The 17,885-nt window shown below is 48.2% G+C and overlaps 2 protein-coding genes across 2 annotated transcripts in view; one reads left to right on the top strand and one right to left on the bottom strand.

The window, feature by feature from the left end:
- The first annotated feature begins 3,091 nt into the window (after positions 1-3,091).
- Positions 3,092-8,045, top strand: PCBD1 (pterin-4 alpha-carbinolamine dehydratase 1). The gene is made up of 4 exons (XM_075154158.1): positions 3,092-3,164; positions 6,239-6,370; positions 6,735-6,815; positions 7,366-8,045. The coding sequence occupies exons 1-4, from the start codon at positions 3,162-3,164 to the stop codon at positions 7,462-7,464; spliced, it is 315 nt and encodes a 104-aa protein (XP_075010259.1). The 5' UTR covers positions 3,092-3,161; the 3' UTR covers positions 7,465-8,045.
- Positions 8,046-8,851: 806 nt separating this feature from the next.
- The window catches only part of SGPL1 (sphingosine-1-phosphate lyase 1), a 32,342-nt gene continuing 23,308 nt past the window's right edge, over positions 8,852-17,885 (bottom strand). The window contains exons 7-14 of the mRNA XM_075154156.1: positions 17,550-17,638; positions 16,283-16,388; positions 15,705-15,803; positions 14,544-14,693; positions 14,061-14,299; positions 13,251-13,397; positions 12,100-12,220; positions 8,852-12,001 (exon numbers count right to left, since the gene is read on the bottom strand). Coding sequence (XP_075010257.1) covers positions 11,861-12,001; positions 12,100-12,220; positions 13,251-13,397; positions 14,061-14,299; positions 14,544-14,693; positions 15,705-15,803; positions 16,283-16,388; positions 17,550-17,638 — 1,092 coding nt within the window. The 3' untranslated portion in view covers positions 8,852-11,860. The remainder of the gene's footprint in view (positions 12,002-12,099; positions 12,221-13,250; positions 13,398-14,060; positions 14,300-14,543; positions 14,694-15,704; positions 15,804-16,282; positions 16,389-17,549; positions 17,639-17,885) is intronic.

Genomic DNA, 17,885 nt, shown 5'->3' with positions numbered 1-17,885 from the left:
CCTGGGAAATGCAAGAACAGAGCAAGCACAAATGAAGCTTCTCCCTTTTTCTGCCTTTACCTACTTTCAGCCCAGGAGATCTTCACGTGATGTGTGTTTTCTATTTAGTAATCCCCACAGACAAACTTCTCCCATGCAGTGCTGGAGGACACCCACCCTTCTTCCAAGGTACCGTATAAAAAAACCAGCCAGCCCTGTAACTGCACCTTGCTTGAGATAAAGACTCCTTCTGCCAGTGTCATCAGCAAACATCCCGCTGCCGCGTCAGCAGCTCTGCTAACAGCCCATCCAATGCAAACTTGCATTGCAGCAAACAAGATGGCAGAAGCCACCGCTTTCTTTGCTGGTTAATCCCATTTGCCTCGTGAGAGGGCCCAAGATGCAAAGTCAGAGCGAATGTACCGTGACTTGAACCGTGCTAATGCTAACCCCACAGGTCAGCGGTTCCCAAGGGATGCCTGGAAAAGCGCACCTGCAGAAAGATGTCATTGAGCACATTTTTAACGCTGTTAAGTGAGGAGCCAGCACAGACTGTGGGGAAATAAAAGAAGAAAAAAAAAAAAAAAAATCAAACCATGTGGGGAAGAAAAACCACACCAAAAAAAGCCACTTGTTGCCGTGTTGGAGAGCCCTAAGCTCCTGCAGGGAGCTTCCCTCTCCTGGAAGCAGCAAGGATCACGCTCTCCACATCTCTTGTGTGATTGCAAGCAGCCACACATTGCAGCCAGCACTCTCAGAGAAGGAAACTAGCATCCCTCTTCCCCTCAAAGGGACCACGAAAATGTTTCAGGGAACGTGAAATGAGAAACGGGAGGAATTCAAAAAGCAAATCTCGAGATAGGAGATAGTACATGGATCTCAACCAAAGCAGCTTTCAGGGTCAGGTACATTTGGTTAAAAAAGTATTGACAAAATCAAAATAATAATAGTAGGTGAGTGATAGGAGAGCTCCCTCCAAATACGCAAATTGGATGCATATGGGTTTAGCTGCCATTGATCTAGCCCAAAGGAGCACAGCTCCAAACTAGACAACAAGGGAGAAAAAAAGAAAAAAAAAAATCTGTTGCCAGTAAACAAGCACGCCCCTTGCATGCGGCTGCAAACTGCTCTGAGCAAACACCTTGCCCAACATCACTCAATTAATCATTAAAAGCAAATCTAAAGAGTCCCATCTCAAAAAGAGAAATTAAAGCTGTGCAGAGGGGGACTTTTATGCAATTAGGGGTTCAGGAGTTGGAGTCAGCCAAAGGATCCCCCTGGCCACAATTTCACACCATAGACCAAGGAAAATTACAGCTGCCCTGTTGACACTTTTCAGCAAAAGCACATCCCTCTGTGAGAGATGTCTCGCATGTAAGATTGGCAGTTAAGGCTTGATTTATAACCTAGGAGAGAAAACGCCATTACAAAGGAGCTGGGTAATCAGTAGACACAGTATAATTAATCGTTTTTCTCCTGATGTTCTCCAACCACAGAAATTCTCACCTCTAATGAGCTGAGGTGTCTGTCAGTTGTTCTGTACTGGCAGCACACGTATTGGCAAGCTAAATAGGATCGGCTCCCAGCTGTGCTGGAACAAAATCCAACAGAGGGAAAGCGGGGTACCGTGAGAGATAGGGTATTTGCTTCCTCCCCCATCTCCAAACCTATAGGGAGGCCAACAGAGGCACTGTCACCTAGCCAAGGTGCATTCGAGGCCCTGACAAGTCACCATACAACTGCTACTGCATTTTTTTCGGAAAACTGCAGCCGAGGTCCCCTGAACATAGCTGTTATCTGCAGCACCCGTATCTCCACCTGCAACTTCACGACAACATTGCTTCCTTTACCTCCTGCTTATGCCACTACTTTCAGGGGCGCTTCTGCTGGGCTGGGCTGATGAAACTGCCAGTCCTGCAATTCAAACTCATGCCAAGAAAATATTCTGCTGGCCCTTCCCAACCTTACAAAAAATCCCACCTCTTGATTTCATTGCTGGAAACCATACAGCATCTCTCCTCTTCTCATCCATATCAAAGCTTCCAGCTTCATATCTGCACACAGTTATTTTCTTCTCAGGTGCTGCGCTGCTCTCCAAGTCTCTTCCCCCCAGACAGACACTCAGGGTCTCCCAGGACACAAAAGATGCTCATTTTTCCTTTTCATTACCCTGGCAAGCAAATTTACAGAGGGCAAAAAAAGAAAGGAAGAATTTGCTTCCCTCTAACTTGCCTGCTGGAGAAACAAATCATCTCTGTAGCACCCACAAACCCTAACAGTAGAAAACAAAATGTGCGCAAGAGTATATACAAGGGATGTATGTCACACCATATTAAAAAATTTCCAGACTCAGTTGCTTCAAGGGTAAAGAAAGCCACGAGGGTATAGCACGGTGCTGAATTTCTGTCTACAACGTACATCAGCACGGTACAAAATTGTTGTCAGCACTGGAAAATTGCCCATCACGTGAGTGGGTTTAACAGACAACGAGCTGCAGGACATGGGCACAAATCCGGCAGGCGTGGAGAGCGAAAACACGCTGGGGAGCCACACGCAGTGTCCGTGCAGACACGGTTCCCTCGGCAATGGTAGAAAACACCCTAAAAATGCTCAGAAGTGTTGTGCTGCACACACTCCCCTCCCATTACCCTGGCTCTCGGTCCACGTGCTGCGATATAATCCAGGCTGTCCCCAGACAATGCAGCCCTCAGGCCACGATCATCACTGCCCAGAGCTCAAAGGGCTGGGAGGCACGTGTGTGCTCAGCCAGGACGACTGTCACATTCATCACATGTGTTGCCAGCAGCATCCAGCGGTACACAGGCTTTAACTGCCCCTCTCCATCCCATTCTGCCTTTCCTTCGTGCAACAGGTTAAAAAAGTGACCCTAGAGGAGAGAGGCGGGTGATTCAGGGGCAGACGCATCACCGCTTCGGCGTGCAGGGGTTCAAAGAGACCCTGTTTCAGCGTCCCCCAAGCCCGACGGCCCCGTGGGGCCCCACAGGCGGGTGACCGCTGCTGGGCAGCGTAGGGAAAGGCACGGGCAGCAGTTTGCCGTGGGTGGACCCGGCCCCCTCGCCACGCCTCCCGCCGCCCCGGACAAGCCGCGGCTCCACGGGGCTACGGTACGGCGTGCATCACCCAGCCTGGACCGGGGACGGAGGCCACGGAGACCCACGGCGATGGTAAGTCGCTCCTGGGAAATCCGGCTGTTGCTTTGCAGGCGGCGGCAAAGGACAGGGCAGGAAGGTTTCAGCGGCAGCTCCAGCCTCTGAGAAGAGGCAGGAGGAAAGGGAGAAAGGAGCAGAGCTCTGCGCTGTGGTTAATAAGTAACACAGAGAGCTCCACCGGCTGCTGCTGAATTACCAAAGCCAGTGCTCTCCAGGCTCAGTTCCTCTGCGAGGGGGAGGGAAAGGGTCCGTCAGCAAGGCTGCGCTGCCAGCGCGACCCCTGCTCAAATTCTGCACGGCAAGTACGACCCCCATGCGTGCTCCGTCTGCACGGCCAGTGCAACCCACCCTGGCCGGCTGGAAATCAGCTTTTTCACGGCAGCGGAGGGGACAGGAGCAAAAGCCTGTGGGCCTTGTGGCATACCTCATTCCAGCTCTGCCTGTGGGTCCTGCTCACGCCAGGGCTGTCCCCTTTACCTTCTCCTAGGTGACAAGTCACCCTTAAAAGGGAAGATGCTAGTTTGAGCAAAGAGGGTTGTTTCATCTCCAGAAAGCCCCTATTTCCCACGCTGGTTCCTTTCCCTCGGTTGCACAATGCATCTACTTGGTTTCCTGCTGGCAAAAAAAAAAAAAAAAAAATCCCAATGCCTTGGCAGTCGAGAGCCAGCAAAATAAAACAAAATAATTAAATTTCCCTAATGAGAAGAGTGTGTTTTAAAGGAGTAAGTGCACATGAAAGCATTAACATGCCATACTGACAAAAACAGCAGGCTGGCCAATGTGCTGGGGTGGAGAAGGAGGGAAGGGGAAGGGAGCAGGGTAGAGGGCACGGAGGGTGCCCCGGGCAGAGGGTCTGCCACCACAAGACACAGCTGGAGGAGCCGGCTTTCGTGTGGTCCATTGGCCAAACCTCAGCCTGGCCATGCCATCCACTGGCGCTGGGCTCTCAGGGAGGAGCCGGGCCTGGAAAAAGCCCCGAGGCCCATCCTCCCATGCAGTTGCAACGCAGAAAAGCCTTCAGAGACCAATTAAGCCACATCCCTTCCAAGCAGCCTGGTTTCTTGCTCTGCCCAGAGGAGGCTGGCTCCACACCCAGCCCCCATGTCCATACCCCTCTGCTCCAGGCAAGCAACAGCTCCGGCTTTACGCAGCCTTTCCTCTCTTTAGCACAGATACACGAGCAGGAGCTTTCAGCCCCTGGTCCCAAAACTGGTGCAGCCCCTACCCCACTCCCATCAGAGTCCCCCAGGGCAGCCCCAGGGGTGCCCCCCTGCCAGCGGCCCCGTGCAGAGCCAGCCTCCGTCCCCAGTTATCCAGTTGCTAAGCTACCCGCGCCCGGCTTATCACGCCATCAGCACAGAAGGGCAACGGCTGAGGGTTTATTGCGCTGAGCTGTGTTTACTCACCACCTTCCCTCCCAGCCCAGAGCTCGGGAAGGGATGGGGTTGACATTAGCGGTCAGGGGGGCAGGGGGGTGGCGGAGCTGGGGCTGGCAGGGCACCATCCAAAACGCCGCACAAACTGAAGGGTGGCACGGGTGGTTTGCACGCTAGCAGCGAGGCCGGAGCATGCACGGGCGAGGAAGGCTTTCCCCAAACGTCGTGCAAGAGGGAGAGTGTGCAGCCGCGATGCCAGAGGGACAGGAACCATCCCACGCCCAGCCACTCCCGAGCTAAGGTTCAGCGCACACCTTGGCACTCTCCACTTCATGAAGTGCTCTGCAGCTGACAGCTTTCTCTAAGCGTAAGGGTCACGGCTATGCAGACGGGTAGGCACCCACTTGGGCTGATGGCTTAGCAGACCCAGTAACACGGGAACAGGGCATAATCTTTCCAATCTTCCTCAAAACACGCAAAACCAAAGAACCCACAAAAACGTCAGCTCCGTGGCTGCCTCTTTGGCTTTGTACAGCCTGTGGGTAGGTGAACAATAGGAAAGGACGATTTGCCTTCTTTGGTCAGCAGCCCCTTGAGAGGCTTTGCTTGGGCATCGATGCTCAGAAGTAGCATCTTAAATGGCTGGGCCAAGAAACAGTGGGCTGTATTTGTTGGGACTCACGTCTAACTTGCCACACTTTGCTCTACAGCATATAAAGAAAAACAAATTGCAGAGAGATATCAGTCTTTGTCATTGAGAAACAACAATCCTCACCAACCCGAAAGATCAGATCACCCGCTAGGAAAGAATTTTAATTGCCAGAACATAATCTTTCAGATAGAGTAATACCCCTCTGCACTCACTCCTGCCTTCCCCACCGAGCCAGAAGATACGCTGGCTCGGGTAGCCCCCATCCCCAAGAACTCCATTTTAGTTTCATCTTTGCCACTCCCCAAAGCCAAGAACTGCTGCTTTTTCCTCACACACCCCTCCCTTAAAAAACAAATAACAGCAGCTCTGCCCAAGAGGGGAAGACAATGCTAAATCACAGTCCCTCCCTCTGCCCTTTGTTACTCAGACAGAAACAGCCTCTTAAACTCCATCGTAACACAAGGGAGATTGAAAAGGAAAAGGAGCTGAACTCCAATTTAGTGTGACTCATCTCTCCATTCACACCGCTTCTTTCTCCTCTAAAGCAGGCTGCCAGTGCAGATGACCTGCAAATAAAGCCCTCCCGCTTCGGGAAGGTACTTAGCAAACCTCAAAAGCAAGCAATTCTCAGTTCTAGAAGCCATCACAGAGTTTCAGGGGTTTTTTTTTCCAGAAAATTGTATGTAATGTATTTGGGAGCTTAACCTCACACAGCCATCATTTCTTAGTACCTCAGGTTATAATGAATACATATATACACCGGTAAAGCGGTAGGTGTTGCAGGTCAGAGGACAAAAGTGACAAGCTGGACTTCACCTGACCTAGGTACATGCAGGATGTACCCAGGGCAGGGAGCAGAGGACAGCACTGATATCCCCTGTCATCAGCACCCCCCAATTCAGGTCCACGCACACACTCTAACCCTCCCACCCAGTCTGCAGCTGCCCCCACGGTCCCATAACTCCGCGACCCATGGGATGGGTCACTGCTTTGAGCATCTGCTTCATCCTACCTCTGCCACGCTGATCTGCTCCTCTTCCTTTTCCTTTCTGCGGTGTCAGGCGGGAAAAGCCCACAGGCTGAGCGCGGAGGAGAGGGAGCAGCTGCTGCCAAACCTGAGAGCCGTGGGGTGGAACGAGGTGGAAGGCAGAGATGCCATCTTCAAAGAGTTTCACTTCAAGGACTTCAACCGGGTATGAGCATCGATGGTACAAAGTTTTACAACGCGGGAGACCTAGTTTGCAGAGCAGGGAGTCCCATCTGCAAGGCTCAGCCAAAGAAACCCCTCCGTGTTTCTCCTGAAATGTAATGGCTGAGCAAGATAACCTGCCCAAGACACCGAAGTGCTCAACCCAGCACACGGTTTGTTGGGAAAAACTCCCCAAAAAGAGGAAAACCCATAGAAAATCCCAACAAAGATACAGAACATCCCAGGCCTTGCATTTGGTTAGGTTACCTAGAAACACGTGGTGTAAAATTAATAGCAATGGGGTGAAAAACAACATATCGCAGGGTAAGCAGCTCAGAGCTAACTTTTCTTCTTACTCCACTGGGCAGGCCTTTGGCTTCATGACCAGAGTGGCTCTACAGGCAGAAAAACTGGATCACCACCCCGAATGGTTCAATGTGTACAATAAGGTAAGAAAGAGGGATAGTGGGGGCAACCAGAGCTCTTCAGGGAACACATCCCTTTTGTGAAGCAAAGAACAGCAGCAGCAAGTGCTGTTCAAATCAGTGAGACCTCTTTCCTCAGACGCTATTCCCTTGGCATATCACAGACAGCCTATAGCTATCACCTACAGATCCTTTCCTCCCCCTTTTTTTACCTGTCCAGCTGAGCAGCAGCTGCCTGTAGGCTGGCACCAGGGTCGCTTTTTTAAAATCAGTATCGGAAGTAGCACCAAGGGGAAAAGCTTCTGGAAAGAGTGAGTTGAAAAGTGGGCACAGCTGGCTGCTGTGACCAAGGCAGGGGTGGCAGTGACAGCTTGTGGCCAGGATGAGCTGTAGGAAGGAGAAAACCAGACAAAATGCCAGACCACCTCTCCCACCCCAGGAAATTTTGCTAACAATTCTGGAGAAAGTAATAGTGCTACCTGCCTCGTCAGATGCGAACTGTCTGCAGCACTGGGGGAAGCCCTTCCTGTTCTTTCTGCCAGCAACACTTGGTCTGTCTGTCTGTCTGGTTTAGGTTCACATCACCTTGAGCACCCATGAGTGTGGAGGCTTATCGGAGCGAGACATCAACTTGGCCAGCTTCATCGAGCAGGTTGCAGCTTCTCTCTCCTGACTAGAGACACATGAAGCCAAAAATCAACTCTGCCGCTGCCACAACCCGCATCTCGCCTGGATGGCTGCACCTAGAGCCTTCTCCCACTTCCAAGCTAGTTCCTGGATCCAGATTGCCTAATGCCATGCCAAACTCCCTGCCACAGCTCAGATGGATGGAGGCACCTCTTGGGCACCGTGCATATATCCATCTCTGATCTTGCCGCTTCCATTCTTAAACCCTTCATTAGCTGTGCGCTACCAGCCCACAAACTGCTGAGCCTCTCGGGCTTTCAGCAGCCGTGCCCTTTTACCAGGAGTCGTGTTACACAATTGCACCAGTAAATCTTCCCGAGCCTGGCCCCATCCAGCCACTGTGTAATTGCTTCTTACCTACCAGAACATGCTTTCTACCTAAAACATGGTACGTGAACCCTGTGGTTTCTCTATAACATACCAGCAACTGTGACATGCAATTTGGTTATTACTGTAACCTCTCTCTAGCAGTATTATAAGCAGGCATGTGATCTCACCCCTATTGTAACCGGCCTTTAGTAGGATACCGACCGAAAATGTTTACAATAAAGGTCTTGGTTAACCTGATGTCAGTTTGGAAGGAGGCCTCACTGTCAAAATTACGCCAGCAAGTTTTCCCAAGGCAGGTACTGGCCTGACTGCTCTCAAGAAGGTGCTTCTGCCATGGAAACGCTTCTTGGTGAAGCGATGCGGAGAAATGGCACGTGCCTTCGCAGGCCTGCACCTCAAAGTGAGCGGGGTCTGAAAGAGAATGAGATTATCAAAGCCAGAGCAGATCAGATAAAAACTGCTTGTGCTAAAATCAGAAGTGTACCACAGCCAAGGCACAAACACAGGGAAGGCGCAACCAAAAGGCACGAAAGCAGCGCAAGCAACGGGCCAGGGGCTTCTTACGGTAGGATACCTCCCAAAAGAGGTTGTAGGCGGATTTGGTGGTGTAAGATCTTCGCTCCAGTTACACAATGATCTCGGCATTCAGGGAGTCTGCAGCCAAATTGCTGCATTTTTGGTACAACAGGAACAATTTGCTGTGAAAACAACAGTAGTTGCTTTCAGCAAAACAGTCTGGGAGAAACACTACAAACACCCAATTCAGGTCTTTTTTTCTTTTTTTTTTTAACCCTTTAAAGTTCTATAAAGCATTAAGAGAAAATCCATAGCTCTTAAATGACAATTTTCAGCATCCCTGAACATCACACGCAAGACGTAGCCACGGACACCACCTTTACCTTGACAGAATGAAAGAGCAGCCCTCGGGCAGAGGTAGTAAGATTCATAAACCATTCTCCTTGCCACAGACTAGGCTGTGCATAAGCAAAGACCAAGAGCAATAGGTCCCCATTCATTCAAATGAGCATTGAAACAGAAAAAAAAAGAGTTCAATGAGCCTAGATAGCTAAATGCACCATTTTAATACAAACTAGGCCCATTTTCACCATCTCTTCAGCTATTTCAGCCTACAGTTTTACAGTGGCACATTAGAGCAATACAGAATACTGCCATCAGATGAACTCGTCCCATTTGTTCATTAAAAAGTCAATGTGTATTTATTGGGCAAGATCTTATTTTGTTGTACACAACCCTTCCGCTCCCCCCTCCCCCAAGTCATCAGAAAAGTGCAGATGAAATCCATGGCATGAAGACACACATCTCTTCTTGGTCCATCCCATTGGATATTCTTCAGTCTAGTACCTACGAGCACACACATCCCTTGGGAGTGCTTTGTACAAGCCACAAATGTAGTGTCTCGCTTGGAAAACCTGACAGTCGGAAATCTCGCAGGAATTAACAGTCGCGAAGATCCCTCCAGGTCTAAAGTACCATCCAGTTTCAGATCATAATCCAGTCCATAAAATTCTTCTTTTTTGTCTTTTAAATAATTATACAGCCTGCTAATCGCACCATTTTCCTAAGACCATTTGGCATGATAAAGGAGATGCAGATTACATGTTAGATGACAAGGATGAATAAAGACTACACACCGGTAAATTACAGTGGCCTCTTCCTGACCAGAAGATTACATTTACAGTATAGAACAAATACACATAAAATAATTAAACCCACAAATATCACTAGTAAGTGAAGCCCAGAATAGAATACATTGACTTACAAATAACATCTTCAAATACATCCAAAAATGTGAAATGGAGCACTGATCTGTTAGATCCATCTACTTCCTCGGAGGAAAATGCAACCAGGGAAGGGGAAGGAGTTCTTCCTCTCCTTAACCCCACCCCAATCCATCCCCCCTTTCTTTTAAAGCAGAAACAAAAAGAGTACCTCCCTTTTTTGTTTTGTGGTTTTTGTTTTTTGTTTTTTTTTTTTTTAAATCTCGGTTCAAAAGAGAACCATCACAGTAGCCAGACACTTAAGACTATCTCCAAAGTATGGCAAACTCAGAGATGCAGTAATGGTCACATTGGCAAGACGTTAACAGAATAAATAGGTCCAACATAAATGCTGACTGCCAGAGCTGGTAACACCATCAAGAGACTATCAGGCAATTCAAATGCAGTGTTTTCAAAAGGGCTCAGAGACATGCATAAAGTCATCAATTTAAGGGCAGATGGCCAAAATACTTTTGTCTCCTAGCACTGAGAATAAACCTGTTAAAAAGCAAGTCTTCTTCCCACAATCACTGGGCCGAAGGCTGCACTGGTTTGTGCAGTGGCTGGTAAGTAACCTTCTCATTCGGTACAATTATTGTGCTAGTGTGTGCTTCAGCTGCGTTAAGCCAGCGAGGGTCAGCTTAGGGCTAACAAGCCCATTACAGCAGAGAGACAGATGCCTTCAGATGCCCTGCACAAGACCCCGCAGACGTGGCACAAAGTCTTCTCCCAAGTGTTGAACTCTGCCCGGGAAACTCTCGGTAGCATGCAAAAAGCTGAGAGGAAACACGTGGGAAAGCCCTGCAGGAGTGACTCCACCGCTGTTTAATAATTCAAGAGATTCTAGCTTGTCCTTGAGGCCACAACTGCCTCACAAGTTGCACTGGGAAAACTCTCTCACCATAAAAACAGCGGAGAAAAATAGGAAGGGTGAGCCATATGCTCAAGGCTTGAACACCTCTCCAACTTGCTGCATCCTATCATCTACCTCTCAGAGCTATACCAGCATCTTTGTAATACTGTAAAGGGACTTGGCTCAATACAACTACTATTCTACCTTACAGGCAAGCGTACTTTCTCTGAGGCCAGCCTGCCTTTGAGGTTTTTTTTTCAGTGTAGTACCATAAGGAAACGACTGCAGCAAACACTGCAGTCAACAGCTGAACCCTCAAACCCTCCCTGGCGTCCCACAAAAACAAGCCAGAGAAGCGTCAAGGCACAATGGTGAATGCCCTTTTGAGAATGTGCCTTAAAAGAATCAGTGCAAAGAGCAGAGATTACTACTATTACAAAAGTCACCTTTTTATACTAAAAGATCATGGTAAAAAAGGTCAGCTTTGGCGCCATCCGTTTGCACGTGAAGTCCCTAGCCATGACACACGCCAGGGCCTGACCGACTCTACTACAGCATTGTGAGATAGTGCAAAACCTTCAAGTTCTGAACAGCGGCATCGCTGTTTTGCACATCCCTCCAGAACTGAGCAAGGTACAACAAGCACTCTAGGTGGTAAATGCATGTCTTCTAGAAGAGGCAGGGAAGCAAAACAGTTACTATGTACCTAGGATTTTCAGTACCATCCAGCTCCTCTCCCTACACCATCCGCTTGGTTTCCATTTCTGCTGTTATTCAAACCAAGATATTCCAGAAAAGGATTTTGTGTTGTTTTTTTTCCCCCCTCAGCAGATATTGATTGCAGTCTCACTGAGATCTCCAGAGGGGATTTCAAAAAGAGTACATGACCGTCTTTCCTTTGCCAATTTATCGGCTCTGCATTACACAGATATAAGGCTCCCAGCACAGTCTGTCAAATGCAGTAGCTTGGAGGGATACTCAAAAGAAAGCAAAATATTCAATTTATTTTCTACCTTCAACTTCTGGGAAGATCGAAGCTTTGGAACACAACACGAGAACTCAAATCTAACACTTGGCTGGACACCACCTGAATACCAGGTCTGAGGAGAAGAAACAGCAAGGAATGAAGTGACACACAGAATACCTGAGGAATTTGGAGTTGTGGAATGGACATTCAATTCACCATCAATAGTCATGATGAAAATAGGCAGGGGGAAGGGAAGAAAAGCCCTAAAACTAAAGTTGGGCATGAAAACAATGCAGATTTCAGAACAGACTAAGGCGGGGAAGGAAGTTTTCAAGATCAAGCTGCCATCAGACCTGCAACTGTAGGAACAAAGGCTTACTGCAATCTCTTCCCCTAGGAAACCTTTAGAACCACCCCAGTGCTAGTTGGCAAGGCACCGATTGTTGTACTACAGTCAGTGGTGGCCAGGAGAGCCGTTCATGTGCTTTTCACTGCAAGGAACATCCGTGCTGTAGAGGCCGTCCAAGTACGCCTGAGAAATCTCCGCTACCAAGCTCCTGTCTGGGACGGACTGGGCCATTCCATAGATGGCTCCCTAAGCAGAGAAGAGGAGGTCGTTACGTAGGATCATTAGTGCCATCAGAGAAACACACTCACCCCAAACACACCCTCACTACATGCTGGCCTCCTTACCATGCCTGTGGTCTTGGCGTTGAGGTCCTTCATGATCTCCTCAATGCTGTCTTTGACATCTTTCAGGAACTGTTCAGCCACACCGGACTTTGTGTGCAACTGCGTAATGCAGAGATGAATGCTGGGCAGGCAGGGGGGAAGGGAGAGATTAACCATCTCGAGCATGTACAGCTTCCCACTTTCTGAGCAACCGACAGCAATTTAGTCCTTCCCTGGCCAGTGACAACCGTGTATCTCCTTAAAATAGCATTTCAGCAATATAATGGGAGAAGACAATGCACTCCCTTCCAATTAAAGGTAACCCCTGCAAAATACTTGCTAGAACCAAGCCGCGGAGAGTTCAGCTGTTCTTTCGCAAAATGGCAGCTCCTCCTTCCTTCCTGACTTCACCGTACACGGTTAAAGGCCTGCCATTTTCTCACCTCATTCCAGGTACCGCTGGTGAGAAAAATGCAGCTGCCTGCAAGCACAGTGATCCTTGCCATCATTTCCCTCCCCTTCCTCCCCAGCTTAGATAAGCCATCAGCCACCCGTAGCGTGGAAGTTAGCATCCACCAGAAGGAACAGGGCTACTCGCACCTCTGAGCTGTCGCTTCAGGCTCTCTAGACTTTGCTTCAAGCTATCTGCAAGTCCAAAGCGTTTTCAGTGCAGCTACATCTGAGAGCATTTGCCCCTTTTACCCACAGAAAGACAACAGCCACCCACTCAAGGAAACTCTGACAAACGTTCATTTTACACCAGGCTGGAAATGTCACTGAAAATGATCAGCCCTTCACTGTTCTTTCAATAACCTTCATCTTCAGTGGGCAGCAAGATACTAAAAATAACAACCTTCAGTTAACTAACATGAGATAAAGCCCTGGCTATTTATATTTTTCTGCTTGTATTAGACAGAGGTAAATAGAAAGGGAGCCTCAGATATGTCCTCTGCCAGGCTCATTGAAATTACTATTGTCTTATCCTCGCTGCAGTAACTGCTATATATCAGCAATTACAAAAGTAATGCCTTCTCTGCAGAGGAAAAGTCTACATACAATTTATCAGATACAAACAACATCACTCCGCAAATCAAGAGAGCTAAGTGGCCTGAAGACGACCACCTTGCATACCCTGGCTACGCACATCATTCCACTGGTCTCCACAAACTCACCTTGATGGGAACTGCAGGACATTTAAGTTCCATCCTTTTGCAGCTAAGAAATTAGATAATCGATAAATGTCAAAAGTGTCTGAACCGATGGAGAGGACAGACACCTCAGGTTTCCCAAAAATGAAGATGCTGTCAATTTTTCTCAACCTTAAAAAGAAAAAGGAGAAAAGAAGTGACTGACCAGGATTACAGGGGCCAGACATTCTGTCCATCTATCTGGAGCCTTAAAGGAAAAGCTACAGAAGAAAACAGATGACAGCACATCCCTACCAAAAAAAAAAAAAAAATCACACAACCAACCCAGGCTGTTGGGACTTGCAAGAGGACTCAGGTCATTAGAGGCCCTGAAGTCAAGCACACTCAGGAAGAAATGGAAAAGAGGGAGGACAGAAAGGCAAGGGAAGACGGAGTAGCAGAGAAGATCAGCTTATCAGCTCACATAGCAACACAAGCACCCCCACAAGACAGAGTATAACCCTTCTTTCATCATCTTCAGTAAGTCCTTCCAGATTCCCCCTCAGCCCTGGCTGAGGCAGAAGAAACTCTCGAAGCAAAGTCAGCTAAATAAAGATGCCCGCACCCCTCCTCCTCTCTGTGCCTCTCAGCTATCTGGCACAGGGCAGCAACCTGGGCATAAACAAAGCATCTTCTCCCATAACCGCCCGGTGGATCCCCACCCAGCAGTAACACGCTATAGCTTCTCCGGGGGGGGGGGGGGGGGAAGTTGCAAGAGAAACAAAAGCAGTTTGGGAAGAGGAGTCCAGAACGGGGTTAAAGAGTGTGATCAAAACACTAAGGGCGCACACGTACTCTGATTCGAGGAAACGAGCCGTTTTAATGATCCTCTTCGTAGCCTCAACGTAGCCCGATTCCCCTATGTGCATCAGAGTTGCCCAGCACGCAGCTATGATTCCGCCAGGCCTGGAGCCTGCCACGGAGGGGGAGGCGTATATGCCCCCTTGCCAATCGGGTGCTATAAAGAACTGGTAGCTCCTGTACTTCTTGTCGCTGTACAGCACCACTGAGGAGCCCTTGGGAGCGTAGCCATACTGCAAGGAGCACAGAAATCATTAAAAAGCAGCAGGAGGGCACAGGAACGCATTCAAGCACTCACTGCATGCTGTCACCAAGATCCCACTTGCCCGTACTTTGGCATCTGAATAGGGCAGCCCCTACCCCTGCACTTCAGCACTCCTCCACATCGCAGAGCAGAAATGCCTGAAGGCAGGGATGGCATCGGGAATCGCTCCCCAAAAATGAAAGCATTGGAAGACCTTTCTCTCCACTTCTTACCTTGTGGGTGTCAGCAGAAATGCTGGTCACACCTTTTACGCGGAAGTCAAATGGACGCTTTAGAGGGAACCCTGCTTTGTCCATGAAAGCAATAAGAAAACCACCCAGGCAGGCATCGACGTGGAAAGGGATTTTGTACTTCACCGCAAGCTGTGTGTGAACAAGAGATTCTGGTGAGTAACACGCAATCAGGCAAGAAAACGATATTGTCGGGGCACCCAAACTCCAGTCACCAAAAGGTACTCTGCATTTCACAATTAAATGTTTCCTGGACCCTTCTGGAACATCATGCCACTGTCAAGCCGTTGAGGATAGGAGATGTGGAAGCGCTGGCTACTTGTGGGATGCTTTCTCCTGCCTTCCACATATTTGAGGATTGCTAGCAAGAGGAAAAACAACACTGCATTTTTTGGCAGTTTGCTGTATTTGCCAAAGAGATGTGACAACGTGGTCTGAAAGGAGTATCCGCAATAAAGTGTAAGGGCGTGATCCAAATAAAAAGAAGGTCGGAAGTCTTGGCTAGTTACATACAAAATAAATAACTGGAGCACAGAGAGAAAAATCAAGAGGCGTGTTTGAAAAATAAGATCCCAGCCCTTTGACTCGTACTCCCTCCACACATTCCTCCAACTTCCTCCAAGCCTTTTTACCAGGTGGACTATTTTGCTGTTATTTCCTCTCAGATATCAAAGAATGCCCTTCTGGTTGGTCTCGCAGTGGGTGCAGCAGAGCTCAAAGTCACGTACACAACACATACCTTCAGTTACAGCAGAAGTTTATGGCACGGACTTGAGAGTTCAGAGACAAAGCACATGCAGAAGGCCTGCCGCTTTGCCTTGCTGTGACACACTGCACGCTCCAGCTCAGGTCCGAAATCCAGCCCCACGCAAACAGCTTTATGACAATGCCCAGAGGTACTTCGAGTACCAGCAGTTACAGAGTGCAAGAGAACAGTCCCATATTCCTCCTCACTTCCAAACTGTGTCGTACATACCCTGCTGTTGGTTAATACCCAATTTAAGGACAGTAATACCCTCCCAACCAGTCTGTTCTTCCCACCAGATTCACTGGTTGGCATCCTGGAACCCCTCTGCTCTTCTTGTACAGAAGGACATGCTGGTTTTATTGCTACAGCACCCAGAAGTCCCGGAGGCACCCTACCTCTGCCACCTCTTCAATCGGGTCCATAATTCCATGCGGGAACTGGGGAGCAGAACAGACCAGCATGGCTGTGTTCTTCGAGATAGCTCTTCTCATTGCCTGAAGATTTAAAGAGAGAAGATGCTCACATTCCATTTACCAAGTGCCACCCTGCCAAAAAAGATAAAAAGTGAAAAATGCAGCATCTAGTCTTAAAAACCAACACACAAAAGCCTATAGAAAGCAAAGCAATGAGCTACAAGCATCAGCAGACATCAACTGAGTAATTCAACTCATCCACTTGGAAATACTAGAACACTTTTGTTTGCCCTCATCTGAAATCTGGGGCTATTTCTGAAACACAAATTATTTCATTCTAAATGAATCACACAGGAAAAGGGGATGGTTTACATCCAATTATTTCAAACAAAACCTTATCTGCAATGACAGGCACTTACTCCTGCCATTTTTCCTTATTTCCAGGAAGCATTCACCCCTCTCTATCCACTGACTTGCCACCTGGATAGGTAGATTTCTTGCTATTTGCTGTACAATGCTAATTTCCCACAGAAAGAATGCTGTGCTGCCTAAAGCAATACCTGAACATCCACTTCCATAGCCTTGGTCAACGGTATGTGAATCAACTTCAGTCCAAAGTAGTGTGCTGCCTTGTCAAACGCTGCATGAGCACTCACCGGGACCAACCTAGAAAAGTAACAGATTGCATATGTCAACCCACCTAAGCCTTACATGAACAGGAGGGGAAAGAGCAAAAAATGCAACTTGCAGATATTCTTGTGACAGACAGGTCACAAACAGGCCAACTGCATGTTTCAACTAGCCAAAAGTCACACAGACCGAATAAAGTTGGGGAAAATACTCTCTGGGACAGAATAGAGGCCATGTGCAGTTCTGAACTAAAATGATGGACACTAGATCTTGAACAACCCGGAGAAAACCTATTGAAGTAATTCTATTCCACTGCATGGTCTTCTGTGAACCAGGAACCAGAATTCCCAAGAAAGCTAATTTCTTGTCATATCAAACGATATTGTACCGTCTCCTACCAACCACCCGCCCTGAGAGGGGCATACGAGACAATACAAAAAGGAAGGAGCAGCATAAATACACCAAATGAACATAACATCTGCTGTCTCCTATCTCGAATGGCAGTGGCTGAACAGCCTTAATTAACCTTGTTTTCTGAGGCATCATATCTTTATCTGGGCCTTTAATAGCATGCAAAAATGTTAGAGAGGGAAGAAAAGAACTGCGGGAATTCAGCAGAAGATGAACATCACAGTGTTTCATCTCTCTTTACATTTTCCCCTCATAAGCAATTAACCAAAGAAATATTTTTGATGCACCGTCTAAAAAAAAGAAGCACATTAGAGAGAGCAAATCCTCTGTTAGCAGCGTAACGATTAGCACAATTCCTCATTTCAGCTCCAACCAGCCCCAACTTTAGTCCCAGAGTTTTCAGGCTAAACCCTCTTTGATCTGAATAAATCAAAACCCTTAAACACTTCAAAGGGCCTGACAATCTCTGCTCGAGAGGGGCCCAAAGTGGATATAAGCAGGCTCTGTCCAGAGAAGCACGCAGGTATTGCCAAAAACATCTGCACAGCATAACTACCACAGCCCCCCAGCAGCACCATGCCCCCCAGGCTGCTTAAAGGTTCCTGTGCTGCTGCACCGCTTCTTTCGACCCAGGTTTCTCTCCTTCAGAGACAGGTGGACAAGGAGGAGGTGGTAATGAGCTATGAAATGAAGGAATACTGGGCTCCAGTAGCCACCTCCGCTCAGAGGAACAGCAAGTCCCACAGGCTCCCAAAGCAAAAACCAAGCCATAGAAGTATTGCTCACATTTCTGGCTGTTTGATGCCTCTCTCATAAGCCAGGTCTCGGTATGCCTTGCAGGCCATCAGAATGCTCTCAGTCCCCCCAGATGTCATCTGTTGTGAAGAAAAGAAGTAGACAAGAAAAACAACTGCTTACATGGATATTGCAGAAAAGAAAAGCAAAAAAGGGATGCTGCCACAGCATCTCTGCCCAGAGATGCTTTAGAGGCAAGAGTTGTACAGGAAAACTCAGGTTTCAAGGGCAGCAGAAGCCACTGAACAGCTCCAGGTAGCTTTCTGACATTCAGCTTGAAAGTGCACATTTAAATGTTGACAAAAATTTTTCAAGTCAAAAGCCTGA

This window comes from Calonectris borealis, chromosome 7 (genome assembly GCF_964195595.1).
Source record: "Calonectris borealis chromosome 7, bCalBor7.hap1.2, whole genome shotgun sequence".
In the NCBI taxonomy this organism is placed as follows: domain Eukaryota; kingdom Metazoa; phylum Chordata; class Aves; order Procellariiformes; family Procellariidae; genus Calonectris; species Calonectris borealis.
The sequence above is the reverse complement of the archived record's forward strand: the minus strand, read 5'-3'. Positions and strand labels throughout refer to the sequence as shown.